Source organism: Melopsittacus undulatus, chromosome 1, assembly GCF_012275295.1.
Source record: "Melopsittacus undulatus isolate bMelUnd1 chromosome 1, bMelUnd1.mat.Z, whole genome shotgun sequence".
NCBI classification, from domain to species: domain Eukaryota; kingdom Metazoa; phylum Chordata; class Aves; order Psittaciformes; family Psittaculidae; genus Melopsittacus; species Melopsittacus undulatus.
Window position 1 is genome coordinate 67222983 of NC_047527.1, and position 24125 is coordinate 67247107.

Here is a 24125-nt window from a genome sequence, read left to right on the forward strand (position 1 = left end):
TTCATTTGGTTGTATTTGAAATAGAGAAAATGTTTCCTTCTTTTCTCCTGTCCAGTGACCTCCAGCATCTACAGGTAAATTGAGGAAAAGAAAGGACTGTATTTACAGATGCAGATAGATAGATATAGTAAGAAGATACGGTTGAGAGACTGCAACCTTGTGGTTAAACTTTGTTGCTGTATATTTAATCTTTTCCTTTCTTCTGCTTATGTGCTGAGGTATTGATATGACAGCAACCTGAGTTGTGAACAAAGAATATGCAGACTTGAAAAATAAGTGTTTGCTTGTAGGTTATCTGGTCAGTAAATAATTTGTTCCATAAAGCAACAGGTGACAGATGTATTTAATGCTATTAGAATAAGATAGTCAGAAAATATAGCCACTATATTGACATCTTGTTGCATGTAGGTAGGTTCTACCTTTATAATCTCAGAATTTTCAGCTTTATTTTCTAGCAAGCTTGGAGCAATGTGATCAGGTCAGATCAGTGTTTTATCAGCTTGTGTTATCACCTGGTTTACTAATGACTTTGGACAAGTCTTCTGTTTGTTGTTTAAATATAAAGATTTGCCTATTGAGAAAGGGAGTCTATGTTTTGGGGGAAAGCTGGTATTACCTATTTAAACATCCTGATATCCCAGTTAATTTAAGGGTATGTACTTATCATTGGAAACTGATGCTTGTAGTATGTTCATAATGGGATTGGGGTTTTTAGGTAGATAGTCTGTAAGTTGCTGATAAAATTTATTACATAAATTGTGTGTCTTTTTATGATGGACCTGATAATAAAAGACATAGTTAATAGAGCAGAGCTTCCTCAGAATAGCAAAATAGATTATATTATTACTGATTGTCAAATCACCTAAAACTTCATAGCTAAGAGAAGTTACCTAGCAAGGAGTTCTGTAATGTTTCAGAAGAACGGAAGCAGAAAGGCAGAGTGAAGCATTCTTTACTAGCAAGAAAGAGGGCAGATGAGAAGCAGAAGACCTGGCTGAGATAGCAGAGAATGCTCTTTTTCTTCTATATTTGCAAAACTGAAGTGCTCTTTTGAATAGTAAAAGATGAAGCAGAGATGTGAGCAAGTATGTTTTCCATAGGTAATTGTATTCCTGGTGTTCAGGGCAAAATGTGCCTTTATGTAGAAGTATTTTAGCTTGTATGCTATTTCTTTCCTCTACATTGGGTGGGGAGTAAAACATTTTGTCTACAGTTACAAGAGGGATCAGTGCTATGAACGTCATTGGGGGGGGAGGGCTAAAAAAGCCAGTGATGGTTGGAGAGCTTTAATGGTAGGGTTATGACTACCTGGAGTAAGAGGAGTGTTTAGGGCAGAGTTCTTCATCTCTGCTGGAGTGTGAGGCTGAAAGCTCTCATTTAGGCTGTGGGTTTGGTTTTTTTTTTTGTCTATCTCAAGCTGATCAGAGAGTAGAGCTTCAGGACCTTTAAGGCACAGGTTTTTATGTTCTCCAGCACCCTGTGCAAAAAGTTTCCATAATTTAGCATAATTTCCTTGGTCTGTTTTGAACTTGTGATCTACTTGTTTCATTTGCATAGCTATTAATGTATAGCTTCTGTGTGCTTCTGCTTAGTTGCCAGCCCAGCCATGAAGTAGACTGGGAGGTTAAAGTTCTGTAAACTCCTTGAGGCTCTGAGCCTTTCTCTTTGTTATATTTTGTTAAGTGCTAAACGTATTTAAGCCCCCATTATAAGCAGGAGAGCAGAAAGTAGTCTTTGAATAGTGGAAATTACTTCTGTGTGCTTCGAGGACAGCAGCCTTTGACTGCACTGTTTCCTGCAGTCCTGTAACTTTGTCAGAGATGGGACAAGTAGTGTTGATACCTGTGATTTAGAACAAAAAAAAATTCATTATTAAGGCTGGTCTGTTTCAAAAAAGAAAAAAAACTTTGAACGGCTTCTTTTTAATACCCCCTAAAAAAGTTTTTCAATACAACCAGAAGCCAGTTGTGAAAAGCAGGATTTCAGCAGCAAGGCAGAAAATGCTGTAAATCCTAATTCAGTGAACTGTGCAGCAGTTTGTATCTTGTGCTCTTTGAAGATATCCATGAATAGAAGAATGTAGACAGTCATTGAGTAGTTTATTCTAAAGCAAAGCTTTGTGTGCTGTTGTATTATAAGTTATGTGATACTAGCTCCAGAAGTAGAAATACTCCAGGTGATATGGATTGTTAAGTATTATTAGTGTGCAGAAGAATTGATCTAGTAGAAACCTTTTATTCATAAGTGCGGTTTAAAAAGCAACAGAGATATATTGCCTGCTGATGTTCAGCTTCTTGACTGATCACAATTTATAGCTTATAGTGAGGGATAAAACTGTACTGTAGTCGCATTAAAATAGCTTTGGACCAACTCTTTTTTCTAACAGACTCAGGCAAAACTGAGACTTGGTGCTCTGCAGCTGTTCTAGTGGTGGTTCTTTCACTGCATCCTTTTTTTACATTTCTATTTTTGTGTATGTTTTGTAATATCCATAATATAGTAGTACAGTGAGAACTAGAGTCCTGGATGTTTCAGCAGGTATTGATTGGGTCAGGGCCTTGTAGGGACTTGGTGCTTCATGACTGTGTCTGCTGCATCTGAATTTTCTTTTAAGGCTCATTGTCATTGTCGTGGTTTAAACCAAGTCCCCCAACTCCCTGAGAGTTAGGAAGGAAAAATCCAAAGAATGTAGCCCCCACGGATTGAGATAAGAACGGTTTAATAGCTAAGGCATAACACAGAATCACCACTGCCATTACCACTACAAATAATAATGATACAGCAAACAGCAAGTGAAAAGAATACAACACCCCACCAGCCACCGACCCATAACTCACTCCACCCTGCCTGGCCGAGCACCATGTGCTCCCTCCTCCATTTTCCTCCAGAGCTCTCTCTCCAGCCTTCTCTTTCCCAGTATGCATCCTGGGCATCACGTGCTATGGTATGGAATACCTCATTGACTAGCCTGGGTCAGGTGTCCTGTCTCTCCTTCCTCCCGGACTCCCCTCCTCCACCTGGCTGGAAAAAACCTTGAACAAAAACACCCTCAAAACATGCTCAAACCATGACAGTCATTCAGAACAAGAGTTTTTCATGTGGTTGCTTTTGATACTGCTGTTGTGACTTCTTAAGGGTGTGAGGGATATGGAAAAATGTGCAACTGAAACCAGTCGGCCTTAGTGTGATATCTGGGAGTCTTTTTGCTTATGTACTACTTAATATTGTAGCAAGAAGGGCTCACTAGGCAGAACAAAATAGGGACAAGCCTTGCTCTTCAGTACATTGAATGTTGGGAGAAAGCAATACTGGTTAATGTTTTGATAATGCAAATGGTTTCCTTTTCTGCTTCTAGTAGAAATATACCAGTCACAGCTGGAGAGTCCCAAGAGCTGTACAGGTAACAATATCCTGTGGCACTCGGTGCTTCTGTTACTGATAGTGGTAGTGATATGGATGCCAGTTCAGTAACTGGGCAGAAGCAATATGCCTGCCTCCACAGCAATGCAGAACACGTGATCAATGACTGCTTCCAGCTGTGGCTGTCCAAGGATGTACTGCAGTCTAGGAACACGTGGTGAGAGACTCCAATACACTAAGAATTCCCAGAGCATCGCCAGGTTTTCATCTTCCAGTAGCGCTTGTTGTTTCGGGGAGGATTGGAGTATTTCTCTGGCACAGACTTGAGAAGCAGTTGTGCAAGGCAGGCAGTTGCAATACTGTATCAGTGATTGCTTCTCCACCTCTCTTCCAAGTGTAAAGAAGTCAAGTCTTCAGTCTATCCAGTACAATAAAGAGCTTTTGGTATTTTCTTTTGTCTTTGTTCATGGCCAGAGCGTAAGCTGCAGTGAGGGCTGTGGAGGTTACTTTTGGCAGATGCCAGAATGTGCCCATGGTAGACAGAGCCAGCTGAAAAAGCTGCAAAAGAGACCCACTGCTGGCTAAAGCCAAGCCCATCACCAGTGTTGGCGATGCCTCCAGTGATAACAGATTTAAGAAAAGGGAAAAAACTGCTGTGTAACAGCAGCGAGAGAAAGCAGTGAGAATATGTGAGAGAAGCAGTTTGGCAGACACCAAGGTCAGTGCAGGAGGAGGGGAGAATCTCCAGGCACCAGAGCAGAGATTCCCCCTGTGGTGCAGACCATGGTGAGGCAGGCTGTGCCCCTGCAGCCCATGGAGGTCCATGGAGGAGCAGATACTCCCCTGCAACCATGGAGATGCATGATGGAGCAGATATCCCCCTGCAGTCCATGGAGGACCTCACACTAGAACAAGGGGATGCCCAAAGGAGGCTGTGACCCCATGGGAAGCTTGCGCTGAAGCAGGATCCTGTCAGAACCTGTGGTCTCATGGAGAGACAAGCTCGTGCTGGAGCAGGTTTGCTGGAGGACTTGTGACTCTGTGGGGAGCCCACACTGGAGCAGTATGTCCCTGAAGGACTGCACCCATGGAAGGGACCCACACTGGAGCCAGCTGTTCCTGAAGGACTGCACGCTGTGGAAGGAATCCACACTTGGAGCAGCCTGTTCCGGAAGGATTGCACCCATGGAAGGGACCCACACTGGAGCAGTTTGTGAAGAGCTGCACCCCATGGGAAGGATTCACGTTGGAGAAGTTGGTGGAAAACTGTCTCCCGTGGGAGAGACATGCTGGAGCAGGGGAAGAGCGTAAGGAGTCCTCCCTTGAGGAGGAGGGAGTGGTAGAAACAATGTATGATTAATTGATTACAGTCCCCGTTGCCTGGTGGAAGGAGGCAGAACAATTTGGAATGAAGTTGAGGCTGGGAAAAAAGGAAGGGTGGAAGGATTTGTACTTAGTTCTTTCTCATTATCCTACTCCAATTTGATTGGTAGTGTTAAATGAATTTCCCTGAGTTTAGTGTGTTTTGCCTGTGATGGTAATTGGTCAGAGTGATATGTCTGTCATCATGTTTACTCCCCCTGTCCAGTTGAGGAGGGGAATGATAGAGCAGCTTTGGTGGGCATCTGGTGGCCACCCAAAGTCAAACCACCACACCAAGGCAAAAGCTGTCTCAACTTCTTTGCTTGATCTGTTGGTATTCATTGTGTACTACCATGGAGAGTCTGACTTCATCTTTAGTACACCCCTTGGGTAGGCTTCTTGTCCTCAGGCTGAACACCCAACCTCCAGGTCCCGAGGACCTCGGTGGTGCTATGAGAGTCTCCTCCTGTCACCCTGGTGCAGCAGCCCAGTGGAACCCAGGTGGTGCTCTTCTCCCCTCTCCCTTGGGACTCAGCCTGTAATTTGGGAGCACTGTAGTTGTCCATGCTAATGTCATGGAATCTGTTTTTAAATAGTTCCTCCATCCAGTTTAAAAATGTCTTCCTTTGCCCTAGCACTCTCTTGCTCTCTCTCTGCAGTTATATTGTGTATGCAGTAACCCCATGCAGTTGTATTGTGCCCCATCATCCTGCGACCTATTGAGAATACTAGCCAGTATCACCCCTGGTGTTCATTACATCTTCAGCGGTACCTGAGCAATTTATCTAAAAGCAGTTCTTCTCTGCATCTACATTTTCAGGAGGGACGTAACTTTCCAGGAGGGATCAAAGAAACTTAGATGAGTGTAATGAACAATCTCCACATCGTTTTAAGCTGTGAACTCCTGGGAGCTTATACCATTTCTAAGTATATGCTTGTGTAGTCTCTGAGTTTCTACATGACCCCAATTCTCATTTGGTTTTCTGCTATGGTATAATATTACTTAAAAGGTGACCTTCAGAAGAAGAGGAAAGGGATTTTTCTCCTTTGTAACTTTATCAGAAACGTCCCAATCTGTGGTTGGTGGGTAGGGTTTTCATTGACTTTGTTTTGGTGATTCCTTCCTCTCACGCATTACATATGTTTTTATCCTTTCTGCTTTAGAAAGCCATGTGCCTAAGAGCAGGCAGCTTGGGAGGGCTCAGGTGCCTGGGAAATTAGACAGCAAGAAGACAGTTGAAGGGATAACTGACTTCTGGTTTTAAAGGTGCCAGCTTTTGTTTAGCACACCTTCTTTTCCAAACCTGAGCATTTAGCACGGTTCTCCCTCCTGTGCCTCCAGGTAAGGCTTGAGAAAGCATTTAAGCAATGTTTTTCAGAAAGCAAATGAAACTTCCAGTAAGAATGGGCATTCTTTTACTGAATGAGCATAAGGAAAAGAGTCTATACAGGACATTCTTTGTGCAGTTTAAGCTAGCAAAGCAAACCAACCAAAAAGGGTCAAACACGATTTTTTTCCTTTTCAGGTCACCTTTGAGGGCTGTATAGAGCAAGACAAGGATTTTTCATTCTTTTAGGAAGCAAGTAGAGAGACGATGGAATTTGCAAAGCTCAGGTGTGTGAAGGGTTTGTGTCAACCTGTGGTACTCCCCTTTTCAGTCTTCGTTTGGCAGTCACTCTGGTCCTTACATAGACCAGAAACTATAGTTTATCTGCTCTATCTTGACACAAATACATCTTTCCCTTGCTGTGTGACTATTTTGAGAAAATACTGGTTGCTATCACTTACGAAGTGTTGAGGTATTACGTTTTTCCCCTTCAGTTAGATAAAGTGAGTGATCAACAGAAGAGCGTGATGAGATACATACATCCTTCCACTATTTTAAGAAATCTTTTTTCTAAATGGCATTTCTCTCAGTGGAATTCATTGGGGTGTGTTTTCAACACATGAATCCCAACAAGTAACTACTGGTTTATGTCAGTTAATACCATAGGGAACTATTCATTTGTCAAAGGAAAGAAATTACACTGGCATTAAGCAGGAATAAATGGAATTTAATCCAGCATTTGAACTTCCTGTTTACCTGACAGAATTAAAGGAGTAACCTCATTGCTTTCTGCAGCTTCCTGAGGAGGGGAAGTGGAAAGGGAGGTGCTGAACTCTTCTCACTGGTATCCAGTGATAGGACACATGGGAATGGTTCAGAGCTGCATCAGGGAAAGTTCAGACTGAACATCAGGAAGCGTTTCTTTACTGAGAGGGTGGTCAAACACTGGAACAGGCTTCCTAGAGATGTCGATGCTCCAAGACTGTCTAAGAGGCATTTGGATACTGCCCTTGAATAACATAAAGTAGGCAGGCAATTGGACCAGATGATTGTTGTAGGTCCCTTCCAAATGAACTATTTGTACTGTCCTGTTCTGTTTTGTTCTATTATGTTCTAAAATAATTGCAGAATCTTTGTTACCTGCAGTTTGACTAGGGTTTGTTCTGGTTTGCTTTTTGTCCCCTTTGTGTGGTCCAAGTAGCTTAGATACTCTATCATAACACAGTCCTAAACCAGTTAATCATTTTCCTCTTTGGATACTTCTGAGTCCAGACTGGATATGGACAATATGGCATTGTATAGTTAAAATTACTGTGTCAGCCTCTGTCCTACTCTTTGAGATCCATAGTTAAGCTTCTTTGATGGGTTTGGATCTTGAAAGGGTGTACAGTTGCTTAGATAGAGCTACAGAGACAGACACTGGGAGAGAGAAAGTCCCCTCTTTTCAACTTCCTAGTGAGACTTCAGAATTCATTGCTTTCACTTTCCTATTCTTGAGTCAGCAAGCAGTATGTAGCCAAACCCAAACCTTTTTTTGGCTTTAGCTAGAATGCTGTTGCACACAATATCTGACTTTTTAAATTGGCAAATCTGCATGAAAACTGCCAGTACTGGTAACTCTGGGCCAATAATACTGCTGGTCCATGTCCTACCTCTATTTTTATTTTATCATCTGTGTGGTGGCCATATCACACACAGCTGTGATGTGCAGCGTGGGATGAGGGTAAAACGGCAGCTCATTTTTGCCTCTGAAGAGGGATGAGTTTAATGCTTCTTGTGCTTTATCTCCTGGAGCAGTCTGCCTCTGGCTGCTTGGGTGTGGGGAGTAAATGATAGTTCCCTGTCTTGGTTGTAGACTTGTTTAATGGTCTGCACAAGTAGTTCCTAGAGTCTTGTGAGCTATTTTTAAGTCTTTGAAGTATTTACACTTGCAAATAACCAGTTTGACACTTCCTGTATTTGAGTTTTAGTACACCTAGAATACCACATACCAAGATTGGGACTGTCAGCTGTTATTTCATTGGGAATTATTTTAGTTCAGGCTGTGTGGTGCTTATTTCTGAACATGGTAGTAATGAGCCGCAGATGGAAAAGTAACTGGAGGATTTTTGCCTGTAGTATAGATGTTATTTATGTTTGCCTTCATTTATTATGAAGCCAAACTTTTAATGGAATCAGTACATTTGTCTTTGTGAGTGGTTTATCTTTAGCCAAAATAAATACTGAGGTGAAAGACATTTTTGTAGCTAGGTGTTGGAAGCATGAAAGAGTAATCTGCCATGGAGGTATGAAAGTAACAGAAAGTATCATTTCAGTTAAAAAAAAATCCAAACAAAACGAAAACCCACCAAAAAAATCCACTGAAGTTTCAATGTTACTATCAAAAATCTGAAATTTCACAAAGTTTCTGTGAACTTCTGTGTTTTCTGGTGTAATTCTTCATAAAAGAGCAAAATAGAGTCCGAGTGTATTTGTATGAGCTGCTGTAATGTTTTATTTCCATTCTGGTAGAGATTTCTCAGATTATAAGGAATGGATTCCTTGGCAGCCTCACGTAAGGGAGTCTAGCAAGTCTCATGCAAATAAAAGCACCTTCAGAATAAGTGTTATTTCTTTTTCTCTTTCTCCTTTTTGTGAGATATATTTACCTCAGGGGTCATAAGTTATCAGACTTTTGATTTATACCCTTCTCTGTACCTGTGATAAGTAACTTTTTGCTTTGGCTTAGGACAGACTTGGTAAATAAATACCAGCATTACTATCCAACAAATACTTTTTCACATTTATTTAGCTGTGGTAGCGTGGTGTTAGTGGAATGATAAGTAGTCATTTACAGATTCTCCTTTTTCTGAAAGCATGAATGCTTTAATAGGGAGGCAGGGTTTTTCCCCTTAAGATTTTGTGCCATAGTACCTAGTTTATTATTTTAAAATTAATATAGCAAAATACTTATTTTGAGGAAATCCAAATACTGGTTTGTTACCTTACTGTTTATTACCTTAAATCAAATTGCAGCCTTGTGTAGGACATTGTGCAGAGACAGTCAAAGGCTTAAGCTAAGTTTGCACCAGAGATTGTTCATTGTTACTCTTCTGTAGATACAACTGGCACTGACAAGAGAGTGCATAAACTTTGCTGGGAAGCATACATTTTTGTCATCATAAATGCATCTATTAAAGATCTTCTGATTAGTTCAAAAAGAGGAGGTGGGTATGCATCAGTGTTTCCCAGACGCTTTTAGTGAGGGTTAAGTATTCATCTTGAAAAAACTTGGCCATGGAGCAGTGGAAGGCAGGACAGTGTAGGATCTGGAGGGTCTTCATCAAACAGGAGAGTTGAAAAGAGAATGAAACCCAGGGGTTTGGCCTGGTGTCCACAAGGGCACTTCCATAACAGATGTTAAACCTGGTATGAAAGGGTATTTTCTATACACCACTGCTTTGTGGTTTTGGTTTTTGATATTTCCTCTCTGGAAGAGTGAAACTTCCCTGGCAATACTGATGCATTTGTAAATCAAGCTTTCCCCTGTCAAAGAAAGTAAGTTGGTAAATGTAAAAATGAACACTTTTGCAAATGTGTAGAAGTTTAGGAAATAAATATAGCAATATTTCCTCCTAAAAGAGATTTTTATCTGTTAAATTTTGCTGTAATTAGTTTATCATGTCAACAAAATCTTTAAATGGAACTGCTTTTAAATGTGGACTTTCTTTTTTTAGCATTGGTTGGACCATTCAAAATTCATTAAGAAGCAAATAAAAAGTAAGTAGCATGCCTGTGCCTGTTTATTTTGTAACTTCCTTAAGAATATGAACTTAGAGTATTTGAACATGATTGTGAATGTTTAAACATGGCCTTTAATGGAATAAATATTTCTTAGGAAATAGATTTAATGGCTAGTTGGCTGACTATATCATGCTAAATGCAAGAGCACGTATAAGCGATAGACCAGCCTTCAGCAGCCCTTGTTAAACATGTGCTGTTCGTCTGAGACAGAGTAGGCTGTCAGGTAATTTCAGCCTGATCTGTGAAATCAGGTTGCCTGGACACAGATCATGGTTTCTGTCACTGCTACTGATCCGGAACAAACTTTCTGATTTTCATTTTATTACTTTTTTCAAAGACTGGGTAATGGAAAATATTTCATTGGGTAATGGTTAACCTCTTTTTTTATATCATGAATAAAGCCAGCAGAAATACCTGCTCTTTCAACAAGTGGGTGGTGGGGTTGGGTTTGGCCACTGAGTTCTTTGTGGAAGTTGGCTAAGGTGGGCAAGTTGCTTTTGGATCTCTAATAACCTGGTTACAGGTTTGGATACAATACAGCATCAGCACTAACATGTTTTGATAATATACTGCAGTTGGCCACAGGCATAGTTAATCTTATGTGAGATTAAAATATCATTTCTGTGAGATTAAAATACAACGTTTTGAAAGGAAATTGTTGACCCTCTTGCAGGATCTCACAGAAATGGGTCTTGATTGCTTCATTGGTGCTTTGCCTTGCTTTCGGATAAGTATCCAAATATCTAGATGATTTTTGTAAATGGTGGAGTTCTTCAAAGCCCTTTAGGACAGTTTGCTTTCAACCCACAGTGTGTGGCTATTATTCTGCTAGAATAAACGGTAAAGATAGCTGAGGGAAGGTTTTGGTGGTTGGCTTTCTCTCATCTTTTCATCACATCACAGCCTGCTTTGCCTGAAGTGACTAAGGGATTTACAGGTGCACTTTCTGTTACAGCTGTGTCCTTTTCTTGATCTGCCTTAAAATGTGTAAAATCAATGATTCTGTAACACCTTCAACCAGTTTAGTTGCACTGTTTCATCTGTTTAATCTGTGAAGGGCCTATTTTAAAAAGAAATTGGCCAAGCCATGCCCTGAGGAATGCTGAAGAGGGAAGCAATTTGATGGGTGTTGTAAAGGTCTGCTTCACAACAGGGTACTTTTCTTTACCTTGCATTCAGCAGGTGCTTTGGGAAGAGTTCCTCTTTCATGATGGATGTGCTCACTGCTCTTTTATTCCCAGCAGTGGGCAGGTAAGAGTCATTATCTCAATGATGCAGACCTTACCAGTAGTGCCCAACTGTCAGCTGAGGGTACTATAACCTCTCTTCTAGGAGCTATTGCTGGAGACAGCTCTAATAATTACAGGTTTAGCTGCACATGTTTTAGTAGAGTGGCTCATTGATATGCACATACATACTGTGTTGATGTGGTGTTACAGAAGACCTTAGAAAGGTGTGAAAGAAAGTTACTTTTCTAGCACTTAATGTACCAGCAGGCTGTTGGTCTGGAAGATGACGCTTAGGGAGATAAGGAAATATTGGTCATAGTCTCATGGTATCTGATTTTATTATCTGTGTTACATAGAAAGTCAGACCTAGCATTCGCCTTCTGGTATTAGAAAACAATTCTCCCAACACCACTTTGTGGAATCTGTTATCTTTCTGTGTTCATGGGTGGCTTTCAGAGCCCTCTCCAGCACTTTCCACAGTATTTATCCTACCTTTTCTCATTCACTTGGACCAGTCGAAATCTGATCTATTGGGTCAGGTGTTTTTTGGAGTTGTGTTTTTTCCTGATAAAAAGAAACATTACCCTCTTCCTTCCTCTTCCTTCAATCTCCCTCTGCCTCCAACAACAGACAGCGTACCTGGAACTTGCTGTGGGCACACCTCTTTGAGCAAAAATGTGTTTGCCAAATGTGCTGTTGCTGGATTACTCTAATTATTAGAGTATCAGAAAGTATGGTGCTAATCTAGTTTTTTTATTGCATGCATTTTACTATTTAAAACCATGAAATATTGGCTTCTTTGAAGAATGTGAAAAACACACCTCACTTTGGGTTTCTTGGGTTGTGGGGTGGTGGTTGTTGTCCTGTCTTAGGAGATGCGCAACTAGTGTAAACTTTTTGTTTTCCCCTGTTTAAAATCTCTGTGTACACAGTTGGACCTCCATACACGTTGCATTTTCGAATAAAGTACTATTCATCAGAACCAAACAACCTTCATGAGGAGTTTACAAGGTAGGAACTTTGTCCCCTTTGCTCTGAGAACTGGGGATGATTTAATAATGGTACAAAGGTCACAAAACTATGGGAATAGGCAGCTTGAGTTCTTGGTTAACAGTTGATTGACTGAACCTCTTCCACTTCTGACATGTTCTCTGTGGTGCAAAAGACTACAATTGTTTAAAGTAAACTTAGAATACCTGGAGGTCTTTTGTTTCAGTCTGATGAGCTATTTTCAGGGGTGTAAGAGCTACACCTTGCTGGGTTTATAGTACCCTGGTGTGATCTAGAGGATATTCTAAAAACTGGGAAAGGAGCAGCAGCAGGAAAAGAGTTTACTTACCTTTTTTATCTGCCAACTTTGTGTCTTCTTTGTATAGTAATTATCTATAGTAATGTTATTCTGTGGGGTTTTTTCTTCTGTCTGTTTCTCACCATAGGGCATTTTCTATGTCTTCTAATTTGCTTGGCAATAGTCAGTGTACTTCCAATCAGCCTAAGGTGCTTAAAGACTGTTGATTGTTGTAGTTCATGTGCATGTGATGTTTACATTAAACTTACACTTGCAGATGTAAGTTTGCTGTCTCCTGTCTGCTGTGTTAACCATGGTGGGGTTTTTTTCCACTGCCTGAGACAAGATGAAAGAGCTAATTGTCACTACCTTAGGATACTGACATGGAGGATTTAATATCCGCTATCAATTTAGTGCAGCAGTGTTAATTCGATAAAAGGACATATTCCTATACAATGTATAATTAACCTATAGAACTCCCTGCCACTTATGTGATTGAATACAAGATCTTAAGGGAATCAAAAAACCTGGATAATTTGAGGGCATCTGTAATGAGAAAATGTGGTTAAATTAGTAGGAATAATATATATTTTTCCGAAATTGATGTAAGTCTTCATACATCAGGGTGCATGTCTGACAAGTATTACATTTCCCCTGTGGTCAAATTATTCCATTACTGTCTACTGCAAGATTTCTTGCTTAATCCTCTGAAGCATATGATCCTAGTCACTGCAAGATGTGGGTTTCTGAACTATATGATCATTGCTGTGATCGAGTAAGACATTTCCTCTGAAAGTATTAACCTCTGATGCTTTGTGATCTAATTGTTGCTAAAATATGACATTTCAGAAGACTATTTTAATTAGAAAAACACTTTAGTCAACTAAATTTTCAGTGTTATGAACAATTTTACTTAATCATAAGCTTGACAGAAGATGTCTGAAACTAGGGAAGGAAAATGAAAATTAGCTAGAAATTGATTTTACAGTGAACAAATAGTTGTATTTTTCTTTTTTTGTAGGGGAGAGTAATTTTGAATGTTGCTGGGTTTTTTTTAAGAATCTTTACGCTGGCTGGATCATATTTTCCATGTAGCATGTTGAGTATAAAGTGAGGATTAAAAACGATATACTCAGAATACAAATGGGAGTAAGAAGAGGAAAAATTACCATTAACAGTAACCATGAACTGACCTGGTTGGGGACGGATGTTCACAATTCCTTGTGGAGACCTGTTTTGTAGTAGACTACAGTTTGTAGTGAAGATGTAAATGTCACATCCTCATAATAAGCACAGAGCCGAAACCCGTCATTCACTCTGTCTTTCAACAACACAGTTTATATCCAGTGCATTTTGGATATACATATACATTTTGGAAAACATCTTCTGTCACCTTTATGGGACCTATTTAGGTAGATTAGTTAGAAAAACAACAGAGGAATGTATCTGTACATGTGTGTCATGAAGAATTTGCTGATTTGGAATATCAGCAATTGGGATGCTGATGCTTGTCAGTCTGTGTGCAGAAAAGGAGCAAGAGTAAGCCATACCAACCAGAGCGGAGCCATGGTGCTGTACAGGCCAGCTGGCACAGGCAGAACTGCCCAGATTTTTCCTTCACATTTAGAAGAGTTCATGAGATTGTGAATCATCACAGGAAAACAATAGGAATGGGAAATACACTTGTCTACGTTTAATCTATGCATGCAAATACCCGAGTTTGATTGGCATGTCAGGTATTAGCCAGGTATGTGAATCAGAGCTGTGACACAGAGCTAACGTGGATAAATCTGATTCTGCTTCAGTGTGTCATGAGAAGTCTTTTTAATCTTCCTTTTCATTTCTTTCTGTCTGATCCCAACTATTCATCCTTCCTCACATTCACAGCACATCCTCTGTGATGAAAAACACTTTGTCTTTCTGGCTCCTTTGTAAAGGTAGCAGAGGTTTACTTACATTCACATTTACTGGGTTGACACTCAGTAGTGCTTTGTGCTTGCTTCTCTTGCATCACGCATCATGGCAAGCCTCACCACGCAGTGTCCAGAGCAGTGCAGAGCCTGCCTGTGCCACCTTGTCCTGAACAGAGCTCTTGCGTGACCTGGGGTGCCTCTGCATGCCTCAGACCATAACTCTGAGTGGCTGTAAAACATGAAATGTGCCTATAACTGAAAGTTAGCAACAGCTTAAACTACTGCTACAGTTTGAAGGCTAAAAATTCCTACTTGACCCCCTGAATAAATATGTGGACTCTACAGAGTTCAGGTTTCTTTCATTCAGAAGTTTTCTGCTATTTTAAATGCTAATTCAACCTGGGCATTTTCTTTTGCCAGTGTGGACTCTTTCCCAAGTTCTGTAATTGTGTTTGAGAAGGTAGACCTGAATTCTTCATGCCTTTGACTCCAGATCCTGTAGTTCAATTCTTCCTTGAATTGGGAAGGACTTAGATCAGGAGAAAGTCAGAATGTCAGTTACGTTTAGGTTGCTGTGGTGTAGGCTCAGACAGAGTACATCTCTAAACAACAGGGCTTTGGACAATGTCCTTAACATAGCCAGCAGATGAAAAATGCTTTCTTTCTTCTGATTTTAATGAAAGCTAGGGGAAGTTTGGAGGTTGCAGGGTGTATCTGGGTGATCCCAAAGGCCCTTAAGAGCCATCAGGGCTACAAAGATGACATTATACATATACTTCTGACTTTCTGAATTTTTATTTGTCAGGTACCTGTTTGTATTGCAGCTCCGGCAAGACATTCTTTCAGGGAAGTAAGTACCTCTTTGCTCTTGCAACTGTGATTTAACGTATTTATTACAGCTAATCGCTCGGTGATTTAAAATTTTACTTTAACTGAGTGATCTTTTTAATTCTCTATGGTCTTCATGCACAGATTATAAGCATGATTTACAGTTCCACATGCATGGGGTTTTTTTGCTTTAGAATACAGAGATAGATGACGTTGTGTGCATCATGATTATATTACTGACAAATAGAATGGGTAAAGACCTTCAATGGATCGACCAGGTGATAGAAACACATAAAGAGCAAAGACTGTCCTGGTTATTATTATGACTTGAAAACGTAACTTGCGCTTGCCTATTTTTCAGCATGGTAGTTAAAACACAGAGGAAAAGATTAAATGCAACACTTTCTCTACAGGTCAACCCTGAAAAAGTACTTTGTGTGTTTATAGTCTCACCCTGGCCAATAAATTCACACCTGCTCTACAAAATCAAAAAGTCTCAAAGCCATGTTCTAAAATACAGTGTGAAAGCAAAATTGGTCCCTTAGTCAGTTTAATGTTGTCTCTGTTAGTTCAAGCTTGTTTTATGGTGGAGTGTATCATGTGTTCAGTGCTAATTAGAATGTACCAAATTAGGAAGTAATCATATACAAGTAAAAATAATTTTAGATGTTTCATATCATTAGTAGTTCACGGAAGTTAATGTTTTCGTTTCTTATATCAAGCTACTTTTTAGCTTTATTGCATGAAGAAGTCACTGAGAAAGACAACATGATTTTTATACCTTGTTTTTTAATTTTCAAGACTGAAATGCCCATACGAAACTGCTGTTGAACTCGCAGCTCTGTGTCTTCAAGGTATGGTCTCTTTTCACTCTTTGTTACTAATGCTTTGTCATTCATCATATATAAATGCCATTCCTTTACCTGGGGAGAATGCTAGGAGATCACTTCTGTGCCTTCCCCCAGTTCATAACTTCTGAACTCCATTGGCCAACATTGGCACACTTGCCAAGGGGAAGAAACCTTAAAGGAATGGATAGGCAAAATGTTTCATGGCAACCAGGGACAGACCAAAGAAGAAAGACCTCAAATAGTTGCCCACTGAGTGAGAAGCTGTTGTGTATTCACAGTACTACTGGTTCAGCCTGAAGAGCCAGGTGGCCGTTCAGCCCATGATTCATAGAATCAACTAGATTGGAAAAGACCTTTAAGATTATCAAGTCCAACCATTACTCCAGGACTGCCATGTCTGCCACTAAACCGTGTCACTGAGAGCCTCATATATGTGGGTTTTGAACAGTGATTCCACTGCTTCCCTGGGCAGCTGGTTCCAATACCTGACCACCCTCTCTGTGAAGAAGTTTTTAATATCCAATCTAAACATCTGCTTGTGCAGCTTGAGGCTTTTACTGCTTGTCCTGTTGCTTGTTACTTGGGAAAAGAGATCAGCCACGTCCTTTCTTCATCCTCCTTTCAGGTAGTTGTAGAGCTTTGCACTAGGTGGGTCCCTGTGGGTGTAGCTTTGAACATCGCCTTCCTGCTGCTAACAGAAAGTATAGCTGGACCACTGTAGGCATAGCACCAGCAAAATTAATTGAAGTGAAGAACGCTCTTTCTCCTTCATCTGGTGGTTGGCAATGGTGCATGGAGTGCTTAGGCAGAGCCTCTTAATTTAATACGGCAATGGAAATAACTCAGTGATGCTAGGTGGACTTGACAATCAAAACTGGGAATTTAGTTCCAAGCAGTAACAGGTATAAATCTTAAGGCATGGGGTAATTTTTCTCCTCCAGTCTGGCACAGTTCTGATGGTTACATGTGCAAAGAACTACTGCAGGCAAACTGTGTGTCTTTTTGAGATGGAAAAAGTCTGGAGCTCATATTTAATTTGTTACTTCTGTTTTCCATTTTCACAGATAAAAACAGCAGTAACCCTTACCTCTGGTCTAAGCAAGTAGAACCAAGCAAAAGGCAATAGATTGATGCCTCTATATTTTAGATAGTAACCGACACCTGTGATTACTGTGTAAATGTAATACCACAGCTATCCATCATGTTTATAATGTCCCCAGCTAGGTACCAAAGCTAACTCTTCTTGACGTTCTCTGTGGGAACGTACTTTTATACTTTTCTGCCTTTTTTTTTTTCTGGTTTCCTGCAATTTTGACATCGTCACAGTAAGTTTCTCCAAAATTCTTTCATTACTGTAGCTAATTTCTCTGCTGACATACACTATAAGCAGCATTTGATATCCTGTGTTTCTATGATAGAACATTTAGTACATTTTACTGACATTGGGAATTTAATTAAGCAGAAGAGTTTTAAGAAATGTCAAATGATTACTCCCTCCTCAGCAGGTTACATTTACCCTGTAAAATCTAACCTTGTTCCTTAGTTAGCTTTTCCTAAGAGTGAGGAAAAAGTTACAAATGGCTACTTAGAAATTGCTACGCTAGGGCCTCTGAAAGAAAAACCTGTTCTCTTCACAGGACAGCTTTAAACTTTGTACATTTTCTTTATCAGCAAAGTTGGTACATTACAGTAATTCTTTCTTTGTTTCAAACAACAGTTTCCAAGGCTGGTGTTTGGTGTGAGTCATCTTTCAAACATAAATTGTTAGTTTGTTGCCAGGCCCATGAGGAAATTCTGTAGCAAGTAACATTGCTTTGCTGTAGGGGTAACTTGTGAAGCAGGTACTTAATCGTGTACTTCACCTAGGGTTTATCTGCAGAAAGCTTGTAATCAAACTTGAATTGTCACTCTTAGAATAACTCTTTGACTACCTCATTAGTCTTGCTTGGCTTTCCTATTCAGCCAGGTATACTTATGAAACTACTCATTAAACTCAAAACGAAAACATTCTCTCAGATCGCCAGTATTCAGTTCTAATTGTAAGCCATCTTCCTGGGATAGTGAAAACTCATTCTTCCGTGTAAAAGAATGGGCAATATAAACATGGTGATGAATGAACAATATAAACAGGCGTGTTTTTGTGGTTTTCAAAACTTTTCTCAGAAACTTCCTTTTAAATGTTTCCCCAATTTATGGAGTTATTCATTAAAGAACATGGATAATGTATATAAATGCATTACATAACAACCCATCACCACCTCCAAAAGGCAGCAGAGGAGGGCATGCCAAAGCATAATTACTTTGTCATAAAACCTAAAATGAAGAGATGGGTCCTCTGCTGTGCCCTGTGTTGTAAATGTTAGTGCTGCTGAGCCATTCAGGTAATATAATTCCACAAGCAGAGTCCCTAGTGAGAGCATCCTTGTACTGAGCCTGCGCTTTTCCCCTTCTTCCACTCTACAGGGAGCTGGTGAGGCTCTTGCTGGCTCTTAAGACCTATTTCTTGGAGATCAAAATGATGACATAGTTTGTTTGCCTGAAAGTGAATAAACAGTGACTGCAGCCTTTGGGAAACAAGGGTGATATTTTTCTTGTACCTAATACCTCTGCACTAGCTTCTATGTGTATCTTTTGTCCTACACACTCACGATTCTTCTCATCCTTACATATCCTCTTTATGGCACAGCTTTCATTCCCCGCCTTCTCTCTCAGTTAACTAGTAGAGAAATTTCCCATGTTTTTCCTAGGTGGTTGTCAACACATCCAACTTAAAATTCTTACTTTTTTTTTCCCCCCCGAAGTCCTCCTTGCTAATGTGTGTGTTGTGGCTCCCTCTTACAGTCTGGAGACCGGACTGCCAGTAATTCTTTACAACATGTGTTAAATAGGCTTCCCACTTAGATGAAACAGCAGCAGAGCTGAGCTAACTCTGTTAAAGAAGGCATATAGATAAGAATAATGTAACTCACGATGTAACATCTTGTGTTCTAATATATCCTGCTAGGTAGTTTTGAAGACTGACAGTGAATTAATTTTTTACTGTTATGTCTAATACTGCCCTGAAGCAATAAAACTGTTTTCTTCAAGGGAGTTTATTTCCCTCTATTATGCTTGCCCCTTTTTTTTCTTTTTCCCTTTTTTTTCTTTCCCTTTTTAATTTTTTCCTTTTTCTTTTTGCATTTTTCATCTTTATTTTCTTTTTTTTTTTTTTATTTTGGTGGCACTAGTAATAGTAGTCAAGAAACACTGACTGCCAAAGCCCTGGTTTGGAATCACATCATATGTCAGGGAGTGATAGGTGGTACTGCTGAATCATATATTACTGCTGATGTTTGTGTCTCCATGCTGAGGCAATGACATTGTAGCCTCTTTGTATGGCTAAAAGGTGCCAGGAGCAAAGCAGGTTGCAGGCATAAGACAGTCAGGGTTTTCAGTCACTGAGACACCCAATACATTCATCTTCTGCTGAGGTCAGTAGAGTCTGCAAGTGTCCTGTTCCTAGAAAAGAAGATACCAGGCCCTGAGCAGCTAAGTAGAAAGTGACACCTCAATTATGCTAGTGGTTTTCCTTAAAAACTGAGTATTATAGCACCTTTGTGGTTTTAAAAAGAACCCCACAACTTTAGCACTGGTTTCTTAAGACTAAGTTATTATCTTTGTGTTCTGACATGAGCAGTAACATAACTAAGCATGCAATGGAATGGGAAGTGTTTTGGAATGAAAAATACACAATGAGAGGAAATTTCAAAGTAACCTGTTTTGAAACAGTAGTACATTGATTTTTGCTTTTGATGGAAACTTCATTTCCTTTAAATGCTTCAAAACCCAAAGAAGCAGCTTTAATTAAGATGGTTTAGTTCTAGATTCTTGAGTGTCAGAATTCTTTACCATAACCTTACAGTGCTCCTGAAAATGCATTTGTCTGACTTGTGCTATAAAATCTGGTTTGAGTTTGCAGGGAGGAGGTTAACTTACAATATCAGCACAAGTGCATTCTCCTACAGGAAACTTACAAACATTGTCTGTGTGGAGGTTATGGACTTAAATGTTTCTGGCCATCTCATGATCTTTATGTTTTTAACTTTTCAATTGATTAATTGCAGCTGAGCTGGGAGAGTGTGAGCACCCAGAGCACACACCAGAACTCGTGTCTGAATTCAGGTTTGCACCAAACCAGACCGAAGCAATGGAATTTGACATTTTTCAGAAGTGGAAAGAGTGCAGGTAGGGTACCTCTGTCCGAGTGGAGTCTCTAGCAACAGGAGGTTTTCTTTTAAAGTCAGATATGTCCACAAGAATGCCTTCAATAGATGTCAAACAGTGATAATGTTTGTCAGTTGAAAAGTATTGCAAATAGACTTTGAGCCCTCCCCTCCCCTAGAAATGGCAAGTGGGAATTTAGGGAAAGCTGGTGGGTGAGCTTTAATTCTTTTCATTTCTCTTTAGATAATTTCCTAACAGGTTAAGCAGTCAGGTCTTTTTACTGTTCATGTTGGAAATTGTTCTCTTTCCTTCTCTCACACTTACGCACATAAAGTTTTGTATTCGGAGTAAAAGTAAATTCTTTTTCCTGTCTTTTGTTAGTAAATATAATAGATTTTGATGATTCTGTCTTACCTGAGCTTTCATCCTTATTGTCAACTTTAGACCTTTTTCAATTTTCATCCCTCTGATTTGCTTTTCATTTGGAGGGAAAGGGGTAAAAACATAAGCTAAGCTTGAAATATCGTTCAGTGTCATTAAGATTGGGGTCCCAAAGAAAAAGATTAGGGGAAAAAATGTAAAAAGATTTTAAATTGACAAAAATTTCCTACCATAAAGTATAAATAAATCTTATGTTCTTAGGGGAAAGAGTCCAGCACAGGCTGAATTGTGCTACTTGAACAAAGCTAAATGGCTAGAAATGTATGGTGTAGATATGCATGTAGTTAAGGTAAGATCCATGTGATTCTTTATTAATGTGGGGTCCTTCAGGTGTGGGTCAGCCCCTCAGGGATGTCCTTGTGGTGGTGTGGGTAGCCCCGTTGCCCATGGTCCCTCAGAAGCACCTCCCTCCTGCAGCGCTTCTCCCAGGAGTGCATCTGTAGCACATATGTCCCCCAGAGTGTCCCTTTTCCACATGCCTTTTCCCATGTCTCTTAATTTTTAGCTTTTGTGTGTCCTTCCCCTGGCAGCTACTGCTTGCTCTTAAACATAGGTGAGCTGAGGTGTGGGCTCCCCTGGGTGCAGTACCAGTGTGGGGCTGTTTCCATGAGTATTAAAGCCATCTGGGGCAGCACATAGCCCTCTCCCGTGCAGGTCACCCTGCAGCCTTTTATTGCCAAAACCTGCTAGATTGCACCCAATACAAATGTATATTCTCTGGCTCTGTAATGTTAAAAAAATACACAAACCTTATTGTTTAGTTTAGAACCTATTGATTTTGAGATACTACTCTAGTCAGATTTACTCTACTAATGGCATATTGATTATTGATTCTGTGCTTGCTTGCAGGGAAGAGATGGTTGTGAATACGCTCTTGGACTGACACCAACAGGCATATTGATCTTTGAAGGAGCCAACAAAATAGGCTTATTCTTTTGGTAATCTGTTTTTGTGTTACATTCCTTACTGCTAAAATGCTGCAATGTCTCTCCTTTGCATAGTGGCATCTTGACTATACTTTGTAATGTAGATTGAGTCTGCAAGGTTGAAACATCGAGGTTAAATCTGAAGGTAGATCGGCTTGGTTAGAAATACCACTTTCAAGTCACAGAGTCAGCTAGGTTGGAAAAGACCTTTAAGATCATCAAGTCCAGCCATTACCCCAGCACCTCCAAGTCCATCACTAAACTATGTTACTGAGCACCTAATCTACACAGTTTCTGAACACTCCCAGGAATGGTGATTCCACCACTTCCCTGGGCAGCCTGTTCCAATGCCTGATCACCCTGTCTGTGAAGAAATCGTTCCAGTCTAAACCTCCCTTGGCACAGCTTGAGGCTGTTACCTCTTGTCTTATCTCTTCTTACCTGGGAGAAAAGACCAGCCACCTTTTCTCTCCATCCTCCTTTTAGGCAGTTGTAGAGAGTGATAAGGTCCCCCTGAGCCTTCTCTTCTCCTGAATAAATGTGAAACATCTGTTGCAAAATAGTCACATTTCCAGGAAATCAAACCTTCACTGCAATTCCTGAAGTGTTCCAGAATTTCAAGTCCCTCATACATTTTTGGGAATGGTCCTAGATTATAGAATGACATTTTGCCATTAATTTTCTTTTTGCTTTTTGTGTTTAGGCCTAAAATCACAAAAATGGACTTTAAAAAGAGCAAGCTAACGCTTGTGGTTGTAGAAGATGATGAACAGGTAACTTTCTTCCCTTAATTAGGCCTGATCCAACAGAGTGGGGTGTGTGCTTAGGCTGGTAAGAGCAAAAGAAAGATTCAGCACACTGTTGGCCCAGGCTGTATTTCTCCTACCAAGGATAATAACTAATACCATGCATGCCAACTTCCGAAGCTTTTGTTTCTGCATTTAGGGCAGAGAGCAAGAGCACACATTTGTTTTCCGGTTAGACAGTGCCAAAACGTGCAAACATTTGTGGAAGTGTGCAGTGGAACACCATGCTTTCTTCAGATTGCGAGCCCCAGCAAATAGCAAATCTAATAGATCTGACTTCATAAGGCTGGGATCACGCTTCAGATTCAGGTATTTAGCAAAGTAACAGCAATATGTTTGGGTTTATACAAAGGAGCAAAAGGCAGTGGTAACCTTTGTTTCTTTCTGTATTTGCAGTGGGAGGACAGAGTATCAAGCAACACATGGGACCAGGTTACGCAGAACTAGTACATTTGAAAGGAGGCCCAGCAAGCGATACCCTTCTCGAAGGCATTCAACTTTTAAGGGTAAGTGTCTGTACATGTGCTCACTGAACTGGTCATGCCGGTGTCCTGTGAACTTGTATAAATGTCATATTAAAGCAGTAAAATCGTACAGATACCAGACACCTAAAAGAAAGAACATGTCAGATTACCTAAAAAAAAATCAGGATGTACATGTGTGGTTTTTTTCTCTGAAGTAGAGTCCATCGTTCATATTTTCTGGTTTTAATCTCTGTTTACACTTAATTCTTCCATCCCAGATCTATGGAGAGGGAGGTACCTGTGGTTTCTTTTGTTGCTCCAATGAGCAGGAAAGAAAAGTTGCATCACACTTAATGAAGGAAAGCATGTAACATTTTCTTTGAAGAAGCGCATTTGTTCTGTAGAGTGGAGCAGCATCCAAAAGCCTTGCTGACTTCCTTACCTAGCTAAACAGCAGTCTCATGCAGTTTTTGCTGCTTTCCTGACTGTGATGGCTTGTTATTCACCTATCCAGACTCTGACCTTTTAAATAGCTTTCTCTGGGAGTTGATATATGCTGAATTTGAATGGAATAACAAGGAATTGATTTCCCTTGTGGTTTCTGTCATTTTTCCTTCAAAACTGAAGCTGAGGTTTTCATTCCTTGTAGAAAAACTGAGGAAAGAGCAGTGCAAGACAACTCCTCCTGAATTCTGTATTACTTGAGATTGAAGCTGTAGTTGCTGTAGGATGCAGAGTGACCTACATTCTCTTAGGATGTCTTTGCATTCCTTTGTGTTCCTAGAATATGAACCTCACTGCCATGAGAAGTCCTTGTGGTATTATGGGGGGGGGCACTTTTATTTCGCATGTACAGCGGGGAAAGGGTAGCAAGCAGGCATGCTTCCTAGACAGGCGTTCCTCCTCCTCCCACCTTTAGTGCCCGCAGTTTTTTATGGCAATGCAAATTCATTAAATTTGTGAGATACTGTTTGTGATACATTAAAGACAGTTATATGGTAGGTGGGGGTGATTTCATAAGTGGAAATATGGATTATTATAATTTTATTTTTACAATAACATCTGTCAGACCTACAGGTTATACCTTGTGTCTCAGTGCTTGTGCACTTATGTCTGGGAGGTGGAGGGCGAAGAGTGAAAGTATAGCTTATTCTTGGTTTAGTTCTCTGTGCCTAGCAGCCAGGCAGAGCTGTCTTTGTCAGAAGGCAAACCCAGATGATTTCCCTCCAGAGTGCTCAGTGGTATGTTTTAAGTTAATGCAAAAACTGCCTTTAGATGACTGAGTCCTTACCTATTAGCAACCCACAAGTGTTGAATTCTGTCCTAGCTCAGTCTCTTTGAGA

The 24125-nt window shown here is 40.2% G+C and overlaps 1 protein-coding gene across 1 annotated transcript in view; it reads left to right on the forward strand.

The window, feature by feature from the left end:
- Positions 1-24125, forward strand: part of EPB41L4B (erythrocyte membrane protein band 4.1 like 4B) — an 82198-nt gene that overhangs the window by 51538 nt on the left and 6535 nt on the right. The window contains exons 3-12 of the mRNA XM_031052878.2: positions 9767-9809; positions 11995-12073; positions 15069-15113; positions 15893-15945; positions 20046-20166; positions 20788-20875; positions 21436-21524; positions 22216-22285; positions 22458-22627; positions 22715-22824. Of these exons, the coding sequence (XP_030908738.2) occupies positions 9767-9809; positions 11995-12073; positions 15069-15113; positions 15893-15945; positions 20046-20166; positions 20788-20875; positions 21436-21524; positions 22216-22285; positions 22458-22627; positions 22715-22824 (868 nt within the window). The remainder of the gene's footprint in view (positions 1-9766; positions 9810-11994; positions 12074-15068; positions 15114-15892; positions 15946-20045; positions 20167-20787; positions 20876-21435; positions 21525-22215; positions 22286-22457; positions 22628-22714; positions 22825-24125) is intronic.